Below are 20,879 nucleotides of genomic sequence, written 5' to 3'. Positions count from 1 at the left end.
GAACATCCCTGTATATACCTTCCCTACTGACCCACCCAGAAAGACCAGGTACTTCTGAGTTGTTTGTGCCTGTGTGTTTGTGGAGACGCACACAACTTACTGTGACACACAAGGATGGCTCCTTAGGGCTCTGAAAGGGAAAGCACACACAATTGTGGCTCCATTGGACCCTACAAGGGAAAGCACACACAAGGATAGCTCAATAGGACCCTACAAGAGCACACACACGGGTGGCTCCAGAGGGCCCTCTAAGGGATAGCTCAATAGGACCGTACAAGAGCACACACAACGGTGGCCCCAGAGGGCCCCTGTAAGGATAGCTCAATAGGACCGTACAAGAGCACACACAAGGGTGGCCCCAGAGGGCCCCTGTAAGGGATAGCTCAATAGGACCGTACAAGCGCACACACACGGGTGGCTCCAGAGGGCCCTCTAAGGGATAGCTCAATAGGACCGTACAAGAGCACACACAACGGTGGCCCCAGAGGGCCCCTGTAAGGATAGCTCAATAGGACCGTACAAGAGCACACACAAGGGTGGCTCCAGAGGGCCCTGGAAGGGATAGCTCAATAGGGACCGTACAAGCGCACACACAAGGGTGGCTCCAGATGGCCCCTGTAAGGGATAGCTCAATAGGACCGTACAAGAGCACATACAAGGGTGGCTCCAGAGGGCCCTGGAAGGGAAAGGAGACACAGGATATCGGGGTCAGGAGAACAGCTGATTCTGCTGACATTTTATAAACCTCAAGGAGCGGCTTCCATTGTAGGCGATTTTAATCAGAATCTGGAATCGCTTAAAAACGTTTTGATTTTCAGAAGTGGTCCCTTTATCATTTCCCAAGCTTTGTGTAATGAGAGTGTCGATCATTCTGCTGTTCACGTTTCTCTAGAACTAATATTCATCATTTTTTTTTAACTCTTTCATTTCATTAGGTTATAGTGCAGCCGCCGGTCAGGACTACTCTTCACCCTTCACCATACTAGTTGCTCTTAGGGCTGCATTCTGATAGGCTGCATGTACAATTGTTTACATTTTATTTCAGTGAAATCAGCCACAACATGGTGACAACCTTCTCCGTCTCCGAAGATGGATTAGAGTTATGTGGTCATACGGGATTCCTAAAGCTCACTTTAGCTCCACTTTGCTCAGTGAGTCCAAATATGACCGCGCAGTCCAATGGGCACCGGCGTCTGACCAATGCACTCTAAAAGGGAAGGGCAAGCGAAGGAAAAGGTAGTAACTGTGCGGATGGGTGGTGATATTTGGTTCATATTTTCACTCCCTGTGCGCCAAAAATTTCAGGTCCGTAATATTCATTATAACGTTCTGTAGATGCTGATGTAGAACTTGCCAGTATCTTCTACAAGACCACTTAGTGGGAGGGTCTGCTTCCTCTATAGTCACATGATTGGCGTTGGTGCTATAAAAAGGAAAGCTCCGGCCCCAGTACTTTGTATACAGGCTCTTTGAAACCGTGTCTCCAAAAATGAAATGTCTGCTACAGGTGCTGCCTGAAACTTGTCTCCAGGCTCTATGCAGACGTCTCGGAAAAGTATTCGGCCAATAGAAAGATGTTTACTCTGGAAGGGAATGTTACAAGGAAATAGCTGGCTTCAGAATGGAATGGAGGGGAGTTTTGAATAACATTAAAGGAGAACTATGGGGGCAACCTTCTTTTGGCCATAGTTCTCTCCAGGGTCACAGGACGACGTATACTTCTATCCTCCCGTGACCCAAAACTCAGCATATAGCGAGCTATTGCCTGCTATATGCTGAGAGCCCAGAGCCGCGCCACAGCTGGGATGGATCCTGACAGTATTGTTGAGATCCACCTGCTGCCTGATTGACGGCTGGCTCTGCCTATCTAGAGCCAGCTCTGCCCGCCCCCTCCCCTGTACATCTCTCCAGTCAGCGCTGGAGGATTGCAGAGGGGAGGGGGGGAATCCCTGCAGAGAGCGGCGACTGATAGTCACCGCTCTCTGCATGGAGAAGATCGGGAAGTGAGTGATCGGCAGAAGTTGTTCACTGACCGATCAATCGGTGTCACAGGCCGGCTTGAATTATGGGGATTAGTTTTTCACTCACCCCATTATTCTCCTTTACGTTTACAATATGGCCCGGGTATCAGCTCTATAAGTTTTATTTCAAATTGAACCCCTGGCAGATGGTTATATACACAGATAAAACACAAAGAGTTCTGTCCATTCATTCCTGAGATGCACAAGACAAGAAGACCTGATTTTTCTTTTCTGCAGTTATGCAACACTCACAGTTCTCCCCCAGCCAGAAACTGCACAGTAAAAGGAAAGGCAGCAGACTGATGCTGAGCTCATCTCTCTCTTTCTCTGTCCGTCTGCTCTCTTCTCCTATCAGCATGCTCTTTTGTTAGCATGTGAGAACTGCAGCACAGCTGACGGCCTCTTTGTGCTGCTTCCCTATTTCCCAGTCTGTGCTCTGCTGTACAGGGACTTGCAAGCAGGCGATGCCAAGTCGACTTCAGTTACTTACACTGGTTGAATTTCAGTAAAACACATTTTAATAATAAATACAGAGCTGTGTTGATTTGTGTCTTTTTTATATTTGCCTGTAGTTCAGCGTTTGTTACACGTTTCTACAAGTATTCATGACAAATAAATGTTTTTATCTTCTTTTTACTGCCCTCTGTCCCTTTTAAAGAAGTGCCTGTAGAGAGAGACTGTGGGGGAGGGGGGGGGGCTGTCATCGCCGACCTCGCATGCTGGAAATGCTGGTTTCACCACAGCTGGGGTGCTAAGGTTGCCCACCCGTGACATACACTGTACGGCCAAATGTTTGTAGATAGCTTGTTGGTCATCCCGTTCCAAAACCATACGCTTTATTATGTCCACCCGCCAACAGCCTCATTCTTCCAGGAAAGCTTTCCACAAGATTTTGACGTACATCAGCTGCAGTTGGTGCCCATTTAGCCAAAACACTTGTTGTTCGGGCCAAGTATGAGAAGACCTGGCTCCCAATCCATCAACAAGGTGTTCAGTAGTGTGGAGGTCAGGGCCCTGTGGAGCAGGGGCGTCCCGATGCCGGGTGTCGCCCAGAGCGGAGTCCGGGTGACACCCCTAGTAGGGTTGAGGTCAGGGCTCTGTGCAGGTCACTCATGTTCCTCCACACTAAGCTCATCAAGCCATGGCTTTATGGAGCTGACTGTGTGCACAGGGACACAGTCATGCTGAGACAGAAAAGGCCCCTGAACACACCATGGCCACAATTTTGGAAGCGTACGATTGTTGATCTTGTCTTTGTATGACATAGCACTTAAGAGAACTATGGAGTGAGTGTTTTTCCCCATAGTTCTCTTTAGGGTCACAAGAGGACATATACTAACCTCCTCCCGTGACCCAAAGTTCAGTATATAGCGAGCTATTGCCCACGATATAGTGAGAGCGCCGCAGCGGGTTGGATCCCGACATTACTGTCGTGAGCCACCCAGCTGCGTGAGTGACAGCTCACTCTGCCTATCTAGAGGCAGAGCCAGCTGTGCCCGCCCCCTTCCCCGTTCGTTCCTCCAGTCAGCGCTGGAGGGGAATACCTGCAGGGAGCGGTGACTGACAGTCAGCACTCACTGCAGGGAGATGATCGGGAAGTGATCGGCGGGCATGTTTCTGCTCACTTCCCGATCAATAGAGCCGACCTGTGACAGCTTCTTTGTCACACGTCGGCTCTAACTATGAGGATGAGTGGAAATCAATCACCTCATAGTTCTCCTTTAAGTGTTGTCAAGCCATTGAGCTCCATTAGAGAGATTTATCCTCACTTCCTGTTCTGCTGACAATGGTTCCCCAAGCAGGAAGAAATTAAATATCTGCAATGGAGGTGCAGAGAGAAATCCGACGGGTTCCTTCCTTCCCCCTACTCTGCGGAAGTAAAACATTTTTCTTTCTCTATTTGTTCATTGAGAGTTCCCTCCTGATGGACAGAGCGATCTCCTGCCAGACAGATCTGCACAGCTCGGCAGTGCCGTAACCCGCTTCATCAGGATTTAGTCAGGCCGTGGTGAAGCTTACTAAAGTCTGGTAGCAGCTTGTTTAAAGTGAACTCCAGCACTCCCATTTAGATCGATTTAACATCCTCCAACTAAAGTTGAAGGTTCCTTTAAAAATTGTCATCAAAGCTGACTGTACATCAGGAGTAGCCAAACTTCAGCTCTCCAGGGGTGGTGAAACTACAAATTCCATGAAGCATTGCAAGACTGATGACCACAGGCATGGATTCCAGAGGCAGTTGCGTGATTCAATTTGTAGTTCCACCAAAGCTGGAAGGCCGGGGTTTGGCTACTACTGCTGTACACACTGCTCCTATACAAGCTAAAGCCCATCTGAACTAGGGTTTGAGGTGTCCATAGACAATAGGGTGGTTGGTTGGGTGTGAAGGCACTGTTCCATTGTCCTTGGGTCCTTGGGCTGTCATGTACTGCCCACCGCCACCTATCCAAATTCTCTTTCCCCCCAACAGCAGGTGGTGTTTATAGGGGCAACCATTGACACAAGACTGTTGCCTAAGCTTAGCCTATGAGTACCTGAGTAGGCAACCTTGGCCCTCCAGCTGTTGAAGAACTACAAGTCCCATGAGGCATTGCAAGACTGACCGTTACAGGCATGAGTCCCAGTGGTAGAGGCATGTTGGAGGGCTGGAGTTGCCCACATCCATAATTTTTTGTTAAAGAGGATGTCTATGTGACAGTATCCTTATTCCTATTATCTCTTGCACAAACTGGCCATTAGAGATGGGCCTGGGCTTGGTGTGAACTGTTTGGCCAGGCTTGCTCAAAACTCTTACCGCCACCCCCCTTCCTGGCACAATCCGTGGTGGGGCATTCCCTGCCCATTTGTGATGTATAGCTATGGGGTAGGGAATGCACCTCTCAACAACTCGGGATCGGGAGGAGGGGCGGTAGTCACTTTTTTTTGAGCAGTCTTGGCCAAACTGGGTTTTCACCAAACCCAGGCTCATCACTCCTGACCATTCTTTAACATTCAAGAACTTCAGTGCTCAGAACTGGTCATAACAGAAGGTCTTGTACCATCTTGGATACACAGTTCTTCAGAACTTGGCAACAAGTCATAGCTGCTTGGTCAGGATCTCTTCTCTTCCCAGACAATACATCAAGAGCAATACAGTAAACGATCTGTTATCCGGTATTCAACTAACCAGAACTCTCATCTAACCAGAACAAAAATCCCCTGTGTACTCATTATTCGGCTAATCTGCGGCATGTGTTATCCTGGAAATGATTGTGTGTATATTTGTCTTAATTTGCTTTTCATGATTGTGTTTCAATGTTAATATGAAGTCAATACAGAGTTTATTTTATGGAATGGTATAGTATGGGGTGTGGTGTAGTGTGGGGTGTGGTATAGTATGGGGTGTGGTATAGTATGGGATGTGGTATAGTATGGGGTATGGTATAGTATAGGATATGGTATGGGGTATGGTATAGTATGGGATGTGGTATAGTATGGGATGTGGTATAGTATAGTATGGGATGTGGTATAGTATGGGATGTGGTATAGTATAGTATGGGGGTGTGGTATAGTATGGGGTATGGTATAGTATGGGGTGTGGTATAGTATGGGGTGTGGTATAGTATAGGATATGGTATAGTATGGGGTGTGGTATAGTATGGGATGTGGTGTGGTATAGTATGGGATGTGGTGTGGTATAGTATGGGGTGTGGCATAGTATGGGGTGTGGCATAGTATGGGGCATGGCATTAGACCTGTTTCTTATGCTGGGCACACACCTTACAACCATCGCAAGACTTCTGTCTTGCGATGGTTGTAAGGTACTTAAAAAAAACCGCACGATCTGCCTATCTTGCATAGGCAGATCATACTTGCGATGATCGCAAGCCACGCCCCCCCCCGAGGGGCGTGCTTCCGATGACCGCAACGCCGAACGGCCCGTCCGGCTGTTATCGTACGGACATGCCACACACCCGCTGAACGTCGTACGATGCTCGGCGGGTTTTCGAACATGTCAGTAAGTTAAAAGTCGTGCGACCTTACAGTAGTAGAGGTCGCACTGCTTCCACACACCTTACGATAATCGTACGATCGCGGGATTTCCCGCGATTATCGTAAGGTGTGTGGGGACCTTAATGGTAATTCTCAAGCAACCAGAAACTACATTTATCTGGAATCTACCAATCCCCGTGGATGCCGGATAACGGGTTGTTGTTTACTATATATATTTAAATGTGCGTTCATGATCTGCATCCAGTCACTGATATCTAAAATGATCCATAACTCTGTATGTAACTATGCAAATCACGGAAGACCTCTGACAATATCGCAGAAATAAATGAAACCATTCTGTCCAGCTTAGAAAACCGGAATAAGCAACAACCTATTTACTTTAATTGCCGGGTTTGTGTTTGCGCTCCTGCAGCATTATAGTCACGTGGAGACCTTGACTCCCCTCTGATGGAGCGTACAAAGGTCTCCCTGTTCAGACACAAGCAGGAGAGAACGCTCCGGGGTCCTTTGTCATCTGTTTGCAATGTAGAAGGTATGCCGCTAATGAAATAACTAAGGACAATGCACAAAGCGCTCTGTGAAATGCAGGAAATGGCGTTGCTATGGAAACCCATTTAAAGGAACGCTCAAGTTGATCTGAAAATTAATCTAATGTGAAGCGCGTTCTGAAAGGTATGTAAAACCTGTGTGTGCGTTGGCAGACTTGTGCGCGACACGTTATACCTCAACATTGTGTTTGTTATCTTTTAGTCTTTGGCGTTGCTGGACCTATACAGCAGGAAAATGGGCGTGGTCTCAACAAAATGTCCAGTATTATTGGGAAAAAATAGAAAGCTAAAGTGTTGAAATAACGAAATACTATATTGTGCCGAATATGGACTGGTGTGGGATTTACATTCAGCAGTGAAAGCATAATAATCCGTGTTTGTTCTTGGACACAACTCTCTCTATCCAGAAAGGTTCTAGTTTTGGTCGGGTCGGTAAAGGGTTAAAAAATATGCTGAGCTTAAACTGCTTTTTGTGACACCCATTGGACAGATTTGCCTTATTTCTTGTCTGCATGACACCTGGACAAGAAAGGAGGGGCTTCGGGGTTAAAAAAAATGAAAGGCTCAATGGGGATACAGCATTAGGCCCGGTTCACACCTGGGCGTTTTGTAGCGCGTTCCTACGCTCTGCAAAACGCTCAAACACCGAAATCCCATTATTTCCTATGGGTATGGTTCACACCTGGGCATATTACAGGCCGTATGAACGCGCTACAAAACGCCCTACGGCCAAAGAAGTACAGGAGCTTCTTTGGGGCGTATTTGCCGCGCGTATCCATTGGGATACAGCCAGGTAGCCCGCGAATCGCGGTAAAACGCGCATATTCGATACGCCTAGGTGTGAACCCAGCCTTAAAAAGAAATCTGAGAGGGAAAGTCTTACTAAAGCTAAAAGGTTGTGGCCGGGGCCGGACTTACTTTCCTAGCAAAAGTGTCACGTTTGGGCAAAGATGGGTCTGAGACTGTGAATGCAGCCTGCTGATTGGGGCGTCTAAGGGAGCACAATAGAAAGGTGCAAATATATCGAGTAGGAGAAGTGTGGTGTACAGCAGAGAGTGCGGTGAAGTATGCAACATACAGGAGAGCATGCACAGTGGAGTATGTAACCTTTATAGATCGTAAGCCCTCAGGGGCAGGGCCCTCCGTACCATCTTGTCTTGAATTGTATTGTGATTGTAATGTCCTCCTTATATTGTAAAGCGCTGCGCAAACTGTTGGCGCTCTTGGAGCAGAGCGTGCAATGTGGAGTATGTAACATACAGCTTGAAATTGTGTCAGGTTCTGTGTCCCCATTGAGGAGATGCAACAAACTTCTGGCTGCTGACAGAGATTACCAAGACAGGAAGTGAACAGGGACACAAAAGTAAAAAACCCACATAAAGGAGGAACGCCATTCCTAAAGGAGGAACGCCATTCATTAAAGGAGGAACGCCATTCATTAAAGGAGGAACGCCATTCATTAAAGGAGGAACGCCATTCATTAAAGGAGGAACGCCATTCTTAAAAGAAGGAACGCCATTCATTAAAGGAGGAACGCCATTCTTAAAAGAAGGAACGCCATTCATTAAAGGAGGAACGCCATTCTTAAAAGGAGGCACGCCATTCATAAAAGGAGGAACGCCATTCTTAAAGGAGGAACGCCATTCTTAAAGGAGGAACGCCATTCATAAAAGGAGGAACGCCATTCATAAAAGGAGGAACGCCATTCTTAAAAGTAGGAATGCCATTCATAGAAGGGAGAACGCCATTCATTAAAGAAGAAGGAACGCCATTCATTAAAGGAGGAACGCCATTCATTAAAGGAGGAACGCCATTCATTAAAGGAGGAACGCCATTCATAAAAGGAATGCCATTCATAGAAGGAGGAACGCCATTCTTAAAAGGAGGAACGCCATTCATAAAAGGAACGCCATTCATTAAAGGAGGAACACCATTAATAAAAGCAGGAACGCCATTCATTAAAGGAGGAACGCCATTCTTAAAAGAAGGAACGCCATTCATTAAAGGAGGAACGCCATTCATTAAAGGAGGAACACCATTCATAAAAGGAGGAACGCCATTCATAAAAGGAGGAACGCCATTCATTAAAGGAGGAACACTATTCATAAAAGGAGGAAAGCCATTCATAAAAGGAGGAACGCAATTCATTAAAAGAGGAACGCCATTCATTAAAGGAGGAACGCCATTCTTAAAAGAAGGAACGCCATTCATAAAAGGAGGAACGCCATTCATTAAAGGAGGAACGCCATTCATTAAAGGAGGAACGCCATTCATTAAAGGAATGCCATTCATAAAAGAAGGAACGCCATTCATTAAAGGAGGAACGCCATTCCAGTTGTGGAGTCCAGACAATATATACTGTATTTCCTCATATGCTGCAAGTAAAGCTGATCCATTTCCAGGTCCCCCTTCATCAGAGCTAAAACTATACATACAAGTCAGCTTTGTGCAGGAGGGATCTTTGGTCCGCTGTGATGAGTCAGGAAGACTATTTACCACGTCAATGATTGAATGTGCGTTATACACAACACAACGAAGCGCCTCACCGTGAATGGACATTACCACAACTGCCTCAATGGACAACTTTTTTGCTAGAAATGTGTTACTTGTCTGGTTTAAATTACTTCTAAAAGGAAACTTTTTGTTTTCAGAACATTCATTCAATCTTCTAAGTGGGGGTCTGATCAACGTTGGTTTTCAACCGTGGTGATGAGAAAATTAAGGGAGCCAACGAAATTCAAACCGTGAATATGAATTCAATTGGGGAACAATTGTACGTATTGTAATGCGCATGTTCTAGGCACAAAAGAAACCTGTTTATTACGTCCGGGATTCCATTCAAGTCGTTGTCTAGATGACATTGTTAGGGGGGTTTTGAACAAAATCAGTTGACTCGCTGATGTCATCAACAACGAATTTGATGAGCAATTGTGAGCAAACGTTTGAATGAACAACAGTGTATGCTCGGCGTACAGTGAAGGGAATTTATCTAAATCTGGAGCAGCTGAGCACGGCAACCAATCAGCTTCTCTCCTTCATTTTCAAATCTTAACTGAAAAAACTGAAGAGAGAAGCTGATTGGTTGCCATGCTCAGCTGCTCCAGATTGTGTCTGCTCCACTTTTGATAAATTCCTCCCAGTGTATCTAAACCCAAAAACAAAAAAATGTAATACATTGCAGCTTACCAATCCTTAAAATGTGATGGCTGCATTAGTTTTCCTTTTCATGCTGGTTTCCCTTTCATTTTCACCCGGTGATCCGGCCAGTAACACACTTCCGGTTTTAGTCAAGTCCCTCTAAAACTACCCTCTACACAAGGTGAGAATGCTGCTGTCCAAAGGTGACACCACTCTGTGGGGAGGCAACGGAGTCACCCTTGGACAGCAGCATTGTCACCCTGTGGGGAGGGTGGTGTTAGATGCATTAGCAGATTTCGATGGACCTGACTAACAAATGAAATCTGAACTCCAGCTAACACTTTCTGAGCAGTTACAACCACTGGGTTTTTTGTTGTTTTCCTTTTGAGATAAAGGTTTTGCCATAAATGAATAAAAGGGACCATTGTAAGCACCCCTGTCAGTGTTAAATGGTTTGTCTCCACCCTCTATCTGCTCCTTTAGCTGGACAGCTTGGCCTGGTAAAGGAAGTTGAAAAATAACAGACTTGTAAAAGAACTTCGGGGTTTTTAAAAGTTGCTTCTCAACCTTTTTTCCAATCATGGCTCCATTTAAAAGTATGCAATCTCAAGGCATCCCAGTCTAAAATGTAAAAGGCAACGTGTGGCCCCTCCAAAATCCATACCAGACCCTTATGCCAGAAAGAGGTCTGCTATGGGTTTAAAGGGGGATCCTCATGCAAAAGCTAACAAAAAAACAGGGTTCCCCTTAACATTAGAGTTCCCTATTCACATCAGGAGCCCCCTTCTTTCACACCAGAGTCCCCCTTCTCATGCTAGGAGCCCCTCTTCACATCAAGAGCCCCCTCCTTTCACACTAGAGCCCCCCTTCTCATGCTAGGAGCCCCTCTTCACATCAAGAGCCCCCTCCTTTCACACCAGGCTCCCCCTTCTCATGCTAGGAGCCCCTCTTCACATCAAGAGCCCCCTCCTTTCACACCAGCCTCCCCCTTCTCATGCTAGGAGCCCCTCTTCACATCAGAGCACCCTCCTTTCACACAAGAGTCCCCCTTCTCATGCTTGGAGCCCCTCTTCACATCAGGAGCCCCCTCCTTTCACACCAGAGTCCCCCTCCTTATGCTAGGAGCCCCTCTTCACATCAAGAGCCCCCTCCTTTCACACCAGCCTCCCCCTTCTCATGCTAGGAGCCCCTCTTCACATCAAGAGCCCCCTCCTTTCACATCAGAGTCTAACTTTACATTAGATGCCCCCCTTCACATCAGTGTCTCCCCTCTTCAAAATCACCGAGGATTTGGTGAGTATTTCTTCTTTATTCCATCCTCTAAAGAAAAACAAGCAGTTAACCCTTGCAGTACAGTCGTAGCCCCACTGCAAGGGTTCACTTTTAAAAATCCTGGAGTTCTTTTTAAGCTGGCCATACATCTTGCAAATTTTAGTTGAGCCGGCCAAAATTCCCTCAGTGGCCGGCCCTATCAACAGCCTTCTGCCCGACATCCTTTGATCTAAATATTGAAGGAGCAGGGTGCAAAATTGTCAGCCGGACAGTGACTGCAGCCAATCGGCTGTAGTTGCTCTTCGGGTGTGCTGGCAGTGGAGGGCACCGGCTGTCGGAATACAATAAACCAGCAGGAAATTCCTCCATCCATGTTTAGCATAGGTGGAGTTTCTTTACCTTCAGCCTGCTGGCTGAACAAACAAAAATCTAACAGTGTATGGTCAGCTTAACTGGCCAGATCACCAGGAGAAAATCAAAGGGGAAACAAGCCTCAAAAAGAAAACGAATGCAGCCACCACATTTAAAGGAGAAGTATTGAGAGAGTAAAATATTCAGTACTCTTCCCAATACTTAGAGCTGGTGTGGGGCATTGCATCTGTCACATGATGGCTCTATACTGAGAGCTGAGTAATCATGTGACCACTGATTACTCAGCTCTCAGCTTCTCCCTGCAGAGATCAATGACTGTCAGTCACTGCTCCCTGCAGGGATTCCCCCCTGCCCTCTCTGTTCCCCCAGCAGTCAATTGAGGGACAGACAGGGGAGGGGGTGGGCACAGCTGGCTCTAGAGAGGAGGGGCCAGATGTCAATCAATTAGCCGGGTGGATCCCGACAATACTGTAGGGCAGGGGTAGCCAAACTCTGGCCCTCCAGCTGTGGTGGAACTACAAATCCCATGAATACCTATCGCCCGACGCCTGAGACATGCAGTTTCGGGCGCCGGGCGAGTAGTTTTTTGTACATTCAGCCCTGCTCCTGACAAGCAGAGCTGAATGTACAGTGGGAGCCGCTGCTCGTTTAATACAAGTGATTTAGTTAGATCACTTGATTTAAATCGAGCGGCGATCGTGTCCGCCCCCCGGCCTGTTTTTTGGGGATCCCCGCTCCTCTGGGGGACCGTTGCCACGGTCCCCCATAGGAGCTCACCATAGAGCCCCTTGAGCAGACCACGAACGTCGTTTTTCGTCTGCTCTGTGTGATTACTGAGACAGCGCCACCTGTCTTGGCGGTCACTAACTGCAGCTTCTTTTTCCCCTGCTAGTTAGTTTTGTTTTTTTATTGTGAAGGTGGCCGACGGCCGCTGTCAAAATAAAAAAAAACAGAGAAGTTACCTCCCTGAAATGAGAACGTACCTCCCTGAAATGAGAAGAGCACCTCCCTGAAATAAGGTTTTGCAGGTTGGGATGTCTGCCTTATAGAGCGCAAAATTCGGTATATGCCGAGTTTGGCTCACAGAAGTACATTAGTAAATATACTCCTGTGACCGGAAAGAGAACCAAAGCCAAAAAAAAAAGGTTTGGCTGTACTTCTCTTTCAAGGATTGGTAAGCGGCAATATATTACGTTTTTGCTTTTGGGTTTAGAGACACTTTAAGTCAGCAGCTCAGAAGAAGAATGGAGCACATGAAGGTCACAGAAATATCCGGAATCTCTGTACTCGGCCTATGCCAGTGTCTCACAAAGTATTACATCCATAGATTATCATGAGAGCCAAGCAAATAGCACATTCAAAAGGAGAGGTCAGCAGTGTCAGCCTCATATTTCTATTATGACAGGTGCACTTTAGATACAACCCAGAGTGGTGCAATAAGAAAACGTGTGTAGGAGAGAGTCTGTCAGACTTGATGCATTGCAGAATGCAGGGGAGGGAATGATCAGTGTAGGAGGCTGGGACGGAAGGTAGAATGGTGCTGGACACACATCAAGGTGCAGACACATGAAGCCTTCCAGACCACATGTCTGGATTGCATTAGTGCCAACCCCCAGTCCTGCTACTCTGCATCATCTCATCAGGGCCAAATGGGCAAGAGCCCAGGCCAGCTCCTGTTACCAGGCTTCTTCCAGGAAGAGGCTTTATGAGTAGAATAGTAAGAGCACCACTCGGGGTGAAAGCCGAGGTCAAGATTCCAAAATAAAAAAGATAAGGAGCAGACCGTCTTGTCATTTTTTGTATAAATGTTCTTTTAATGCTTGGATACAAAGAGTGTTATTTACAGCATTATAATAACAAGCGTGATCCCGAAATGTGATCCTGCTGGATTCTGTCTTTGCTGGCAGGCGGAATATGCAGAGACTTTACGGCTACGTACGGCTGGATGTTAAAATGGAGCAACTGACACCGGTTTCCAGAGTGTGCCAACTGCTCCCTAGCACTGCTTGAGCCATATGGATCAGTAGACACGGGAGCGGAGTGAAACGATTGCTATGCATCATGTTATAACTGAAGCCGATTGCAGTGACGGTCAGCGATCATTTAAAGGGACTGTACTTTTTTTTTTCCCCAGAGGATCTTAGTACTAAAAAATGAAGAGTTCCATCATCCACAGAGGCAGAAGGACTTGTTGTTTCAATGGAATACAAGTGCGGTGATGTCACCACCCTTGTGGGTTATTGAGATTTCCTCCCATCCATTTTACTGCATGTCCGAGAATATGCAGGAGACACAGCATTGCACCTGCGAGCTGCTGATCAAGGTGCCAAAAAATAATAAACGCTCATTTTTTCTTTTATGAAGAAGTGTCCATTTATTATTATTATTATTTTTTTTTGCAAAAGATGGAATTTCCCTTTAAGAAGAGATCAAATAGTATTATCTCCATTTACAGATCCAAAGTATGGGTGGAGCCACATACAATCATGCCTACTTATGAAAGGGAAATAAGCCTGTAAGGAGAAGAACCCCCCGATTCAGGTAAGGGGGGTAGGGATCTTACCATGTGTCATGTTACACCCTATCGCTATGACTAAGCCCAGGATTGGATTAAAAATGTCCGAGGGGGCGGACCTCGGGCCGAAGAGCCTTATGATTCAGGTAAGGGGGTAGCAATCTTACCATGTTACACCCTATCTCTATGACTAAGCCCAGGATTGGGTGAAACATGTCAGAGGGCGTGGACATTGGGCAGAAGAGCCTTATGATTCAGGTAAGGGGGGTAGCGATCTTACCATGTTACACCCTATCTCTATGACTAAGCCCAGGATTGGGTGAAACATGTCAGAGGGCGTGGACATTGGGCAGAAGAGCCTTATGATTCAGGTAAGGGGGGTAGCGATCTTACCATGTTACACCCTATCTCTATGACTAAGCCCAGGATTGGGTGAAACATGTCAGAGGGCGTGGACATTGGGCAGAAGAGCCTTATCATTCAGGTAAGGGGGGTAGCGATCTTACCATGTTACACCCTATCTCTATGACTAAGCCCAGGATTGATTGAAAAATGCCTGAGGGGCTTATCTTGGGGCAGAAGAGCTCCATGATTCAGGTAAGGGGGGTAGCAATCTTACCATGTTTAATGTTACACCCTATCTCTATGACTAAGCCCAGGATTGGATGAAAAATGTCCGAGGGGGCGGACCTCGGGCCGAAGAGCCTTATGATTCAGGTAAGGGGGTAGCAATCTTACCATGTTACACCCTATCTCTATGACTAAGCCCAGGATTGGGTGAAAAATGCCTGAGGGGCTTATCTTGGGGCAGAAGAGCTCCATGATTCAGGTAAGGGGGGTAGCAATCTTACCATGTTTCATGTCACACCCTATCTCTATGACTAAGCCCAGGATTGGGTGAAACATGTCAGAGAGGGCGGACCTCAGGCAGGACTCAGTGTCACTGACGAGCTTTCAATAAACTGATTCAGTGGAACAGAATGTGGCCGGATTCTTCCTTTACTAGCATGAAACATGGTCAGAAAGTTGAACTAGGCCTTTAATTAAGTAAATATGAAATACCGCCTGGAAGTATACTTGCAGCAGGCGCAAACCTCCATGCAGCCAGATCTGTAATCATTTAATGCATTTTTTAATGCAAGCATTGTAAATACCTCATCTTGACGGTACAGATGCACGGATAGCGTTTTTTCTGTATCAGGTATGAGTATCGATATTTATCTTTCGATACTCACCAATACCGAATATCGAAACTTTTGGGCGCATGGAGTTGGCTTTCGGCCGGTTAGGAAGCCGGGCAACGGGTACGAGCACTCGCCCAAATACTCTGTATCGGCACCGATTCCGATACTAGTATTGGTGCATCCCTACTTGAAGGCATCCCTCTCTTCCAGTCCTTGCACAGCAGGACTCGAGTGTGAGTGGAAGAAGCAGCACAAGGAGATAATCAGTTTGTGTGCTGACAAGGAGCATAGGAGGAGAGAGCAGAGGGACAGATCAGCCTTGTGCTGCTTCTTTCACTGTCCAGTCACAGGCTGCGGCAGGTCCCGGATGACTTGGACTTAGAGGAAGCGGGTTGAATGATGCTGGCCTTCTGACATCTAGTGGCATAAAAAAGTACTGCGGTGCACTCTGGATTGAAGGGGATAATTGCTCCAAAAAGCTGCTTTTGTTATTTTGTCTTTTAACAGACCATTGATGGTTATCTGTTATTTTCGGCTGGAGTTCTGCAGGAGAGATCAGATTGCAAAGCCTGCTTAATGAAGGTGAACCCTTTCTAACAAAGATGGCTTAATCAAACACATGCTTACTGAAGAAAGCCATGGATGCATCCTGTGCAGAATATTGATTTCTAAAATAAAGATTGGATATAAATATTTATAAAAAATTACAAATATCGAACTGTTTATAAAATGTGATAACTTAAAAAAAAAATCGGACCAAAAAGCCATTATATATATATTTTTTTCAACATTGCCACCTGCTCTGCTATGCAAGCTACCACCATGTCCTGTACACAAGCAGTGATTGTGCGTCCTCATCCAGCTCTGGTTCGTACGTAGCCAATAAAGAGATATAGAGATTTAACTGCCGCACTGCCGCCATACTGTTCTGCGGTTTGTTCCGTCACTAAGTAAAAAGAATATATATAGTAAATAAGGCTGCACGGGCGCTGAGAAATTCTCACATTATAGGATAGCTATACACGGGTTGACTGGTGACAGAACCTCCTTCATTGGAAGTGTCACTTGGGAAGAGGAGCGATGATGATATTCTTGAATCCCTTCACCCCTTTCAGATGATCGCTCTCAAAATTCACCACCAGCTTTCGCAGTCCAGATAACTGAGGCATGAGGTCTATTCGGACTTTGGCGTCCTGCCCGGGCTCCACAGGACTGTCCCTGGAGCAAGAGGAAAATAAGTTTATTAGGTTGTGTCCGGCTCCTTAATGGGAGAAGATACAAATATTGATGCTGATTGTAAAATCTGGCCAACCATGTGGAGGGCCACTGAAGTATGAGTATTAAAGGGTCAGTCTACCCCAAACTCAACGTTAATTTTTTTGGTAGATTCTGAAGGATTAAACCCACTTTGGAGTATTTTTTATATTGCTCCGGGACTCTATTGTCCTTAAATTCTTGTGCCTGCTCACCTGCCATGATCATTGTATGGGGTCTCACTCTCACTTCTGGGTGTCTTATGCTGGGCACACACCTTACAACCATCGCAAAACTTTTGTCTTGCGATGGTTGTAAGGTACTTAAAAAAAACGTACGATCTGCCTATCTTGCATAGGCAGATCGTACTTGCGATGATCGCAAGCCGCGCCCCCCCCCCTGAGGGGCGGGCTTCCGATGACCGCAATGCCGAACGGCCCGTCCGGCTTTTATCTTACGAACATGCTACACACCCGCCGAACATCGTACGATACTCGGCGGGTTTTCAAACATGTTCGTAAGTTAAAAGTCGTGCGACCTTACAGTAGTAGAGGCCGCACGGCTTCCACACACCTTACGATAATCGTACGATCGCGGGATTTCCCACGATTATCGTAAGGTGTGTGGGCACCCTTATTCATTTTATATCAAGGCGAATGCAATATCAAGCTGCAATTTCTGGGACTTGTGCATATCCTCCTGGGCAACAGTAGAGCTCAATGGACATCAATACCGGTTGGTGGTCATGAAAGGGAGGTCTATGCCATGCCACAATTGAGGCCACTCCAACGGTAATGGAAGAGCACACAGGAAGATAATTGGATATACCAAAATTAACTTCTATGACCTTCTCTCTACCCTCACAAAGTGTTTGTTTTTAAGAATCCAAATCCTCTTATACAGCTCACCAAATAGGTTTTCCCTTACATACAGTTTTCAATTGTCTAAAGAGAGTACACAATACACAAATGTGTTGTTGCAGCAAAAAAAGTGACCGTACACAATACTCCTAAATGTGGTGTTGCAGCAAAAAAGTGACAGTTCACTTATCAGCTTTTATGTTGGTAAAATGTGACAGCTACAAGTAAGAAATACGGTACTGTTCAAGGTGAGCCGCCTTGCTCATGTCCAGCGAGGAGTGGTGTCTCATGAGGAAGCTGCGCATACACCAAAAGTGAATGTTGGATATCCAACATTCATTTGTGTGAAAGCCGGATCACCCCACATCCACTTCTGGTGCATGCATGACTTCCTTGAGAGACAAGCAACATGGCTCTCCTAGCACAACGGGCTGCTCTTTTTTTCGGGATTCAACCAGCTACACCCCACCACCACCACCTGACGGGGCTCCTGAAGGCTTCTTTCTGGGGCAGATCTGAAGGGTAGGAGGGAATATCTGTCTGCACCATTCTGTTCGAAAAAAGTCAATTTTTTTATCCACTTTCATCAAAGAAGCCGGAAGGATTCTGACAGCTGCGGGCAAGCCCAGCATAGATGGGGGAATCGAGCACCAAGTGTATGGCCAGCTGAAGTATCTCTGCACTTGTGGAACTTTTAAAAGGAACTTGGAAAAATCCTTAGGGGCCAATCACACACGCCTGTGCGTTAGCGTGTTTTTCATGCTTTGCAGCATAACAAGCCATTCAATTTTAATGGGCAATTAAGAAACCTCAATGCATGAAAACAGATACCTGCACTATTTTTGGAAATGCAGAGCAGCACAACACACACAGCAGTCACATCTCACCTTGTGATACACTACAGCACGTCTTTTTTTGTCTGTATGTTTGCATTGGGGTGCCATTAAAAATAAATGGCAACAAACATATTCCCTGTGTTACTGTGCAATTGTGTTAATAGACGTTAAATGCAGATTTTAACACTTATTAAGCAATTCAAAGGTGTAAATGGGCAAACAACATTATTTTTTCTCCTTGATTACACGTCTCTCTGTAACACCCACCCACCCACATAAAACAATGCCAGTAGGATCTCTTTACAACCACACTTACAGCTTCTTGGCCACAAGGCCTTCTATAAGGCCTGCTCCCTCCACGGTAAAGTTGCAGCCCATCAGAGGTTCTGACAAAGGATTCTTCAAGGAAACCTCAGCCACCAGCTTTCTCTTCTGTTTAGGCTCCCCTAAGACCTACAAGGAGGAAAGAAGGGACAGGTTAGTCCAAGACTGGCTGCTATTCCAAGCAGGCCACTAATAGGCCACTGCTAAAAATATGCAAAGTGCAGTAACTAGCAATCAAACCATGGCAAGGACTTTCTGGCAGTTAGTAGACATAAAAAAAGGATTCATTTATTATTTTTTTAATTAATGGTATTGATATGGTGGTGAAAATTTTGCACAGCACTTTACATACAGCACATTCACATCAGTCCCTGCCCTCAAGGAGCTTACAATCTAAGGTTTAATTGAGTGATTGAATACCATATGGTACTGCACTTTGCACATCATGATTCTTCTTAGAAGCCCAATAAGACCCTGTGGCATTGCCATTTTCAGTATGTAAACCGGACAAAATAAAATAATAGATACTTTCTGTCATAGATGTACAAAAAGAGTGAAAGAGGTGGGACAAGATACCTGATTTTGGATGGTCCCAAATATTGTATAGACAACCAAAAATATAGCAAAGGGATTTTTATATACACACACCAATCAGCCCTAACATTATGACTACCCGCCTGATATTGAGTAGGTCCCCTTTTGCTGCTTCCCTGGCCTGTCGCTGCATGGGCTCCACTGGACCTCTGAAGGTATGCTGTGGTAGCTGACACTAAGCCGTCAGTAGCAGATCTTCTAAGTTGTGAGATGGGGCTTCCATGGATTGGACTTGTTCTTCCAGCACATTCCAGAGATGCTCAATTAGATTGAAATTGGAGGATTTGAAGGCCAAGTCAACACCTCAAACTTGAACCAATTTTGCAGTGTGGGAGGTAGCAATATCCTGCTGAACGAGGTACTGCCATCAGGGAATACCGTTTCCATGAAGGGGTGTACTTCTTGGTCAGTAACTATGTTTGGTAGGTGGTAGGTGCCAAAGTAACATCCACATGAATGGCAGGTTAAGGTTTTCCCAGCAGAACATTGCCCAAAGCATCCCATTGCCTCTGCCGGCTTGCCTTCTTCCCATTGTGCATCCTTGTGCCATCTCCTCTACAGGTAAGTAACTTCACCTGTCATTGATCATCAGGTTATGGCCGATCGGTTTATATAGTGAATGTTTTTTTTTCTGGGGTGCTACGAAACAGAAAATCCCTTTGATATATATTTGTCTAGAGAAAAATAGTGAACAGTTGCCCATTTGAGGCCCGTTCCTATTAGCTGCTCAAACCAGAGTGACTGGACTCTAGCATATGGATTTGTCTTTGCAGCGACTACTTTTGTTGCAGTCTGTGTCATCATTGTAGGGATATCCCTTCAGGTCAAATCTTCCCATTTGGGACACAAGAGTACAAAATAAAAAAAAAAACAGTTCTATCCCTTCTCCACTTCTGTTCAAAACAAAAATACATTTGGCTGGAGTTGGACAGAAAGCAGACATGTGGGCTCCTCCCCCTAAAGGCTGCCTGCAAAAAAATGACAGGAGGAGGGCGGATACAAGACCAGTCACCCTGCACTAGGACAGAGAGCAGCAGTGACCGGTCTTTATTACAGGAAGCTCCAAGTCTCACACTGGATTACTGCTCAGATCTGGAAGAAATACACAAAGCTCACCAAGATTCCAGGAAGAATACACATGTCTCTTGTATTTAGACAATATTACTTATCCTGGAGTCCACCATTAAATTGCCAGTTGCCTTACTAAACCCATCGTCAACCTCCTGACCTATATATTTGTTGTAGGTCAGTGACACAAAATGCACTGAAGCCAGAGGATCGGCATGACAGCCAGCTAGCTAGCACTGGAAATAACAGAAGTCAGCACAAGCAGACTACATGCTTTTATTAGGCCATGTTTTCTTTAACTCTTACGGAGTTCATGCGTTATGGAAGTGATTCACAGAGGAATGAAATGTTTCATCTGAGTAAGAATTGTTAATCTGGGATCACTTCCAGGAATGAACACGGGTGAGTTGCAGATAGAACATTTGACCTGAACCTCTATCTGACATTTAGAATACATATGACACGACACATTCTTTCCATGTACATGTCAAACATAACGATGCAAGTACAACAGAAAGAGATACATGTGTGGGTTGGATTTGTATAGCTGGGATGTGTAGACAGGTGTAAAGCTAAACTTTAGGCAGGGCCAGATTTCGCACAAGGCCCGGCCTCGGGGCAGCAGGGATGTGGAATTTCTATCTCCAACGGCCGGGACATGCAGTTCCGGGCGCCGGGTGGGTAGTTGACTTCTACATTTAGGGGTCTATTCACTATGCTGCCGAGGGCAGCCGAGTGAATGACCGATCAGTAGTGAAGTGAGCCGAACACTGTTCGGCTATTCACTTCAGGCTGATACGGCTGATTTCAGCCGTACATCGGCTGAAATCCGCCGTACATCGGCTGAAATCCGCCGTACATCGGCCTGCTTCGTGTGGCTTCGGGTCGGCCGAACATGCTCAG

At 46.0% G+C, this 20,879-nt stretch overlaps 1 protein-coding gene across 1 annotated transcript in view; it reads right to left on the bottom strand.

The window, feature by feature from the left end:
- Positions 1–15,846: 15,846 nt before the first annotated feature.
- Positions 15,847–20,879, bottom strand: part of TGM2 (transglutaminase 2) — a 63,664-nt gene continuing 58,631 nt past the window's right edge. Inside the window, exons 12-13 of the mRNA XM_018557690.1 lie at positions 18,307–18,443; positions 15,847–16,258 (exon numbers count right to left, since the gene is read on the bottom strand). Of these exons, the coding sequence (XP_018413192.1) occupies positions 16,102–16,258; positions 18,307–18,443 (294 nt within the window). The 3' untranslated portion in view covers positions 15,847–16,101. The remainder of the gene's footprint in view (positions 16,259–18,306; positions 18,444–20,879) is intronic.

The sequence above is a fragment of the Nanorana parkeri genome, unplaced genomic scaffold (genome assembly GCF_000935625.1).
Source record: "Nanorana parkeri isolate BGI_ZX_2015 unplaced genomic scaffold, ASM93562v1 scaffold295, whole genome shotgun sequence".
Lineage (NCBI taxonomy): Eukaryota > Metazoa > Chordata > Amphibia > Anura > Dicroglossidae > Nanorana > Nanorana parkeri.
The sequence above is the reverse complement of the archived record's forward strand: the minus strand, read 5'-3'. Positions and strand labels throughout refer to the sequence as shown.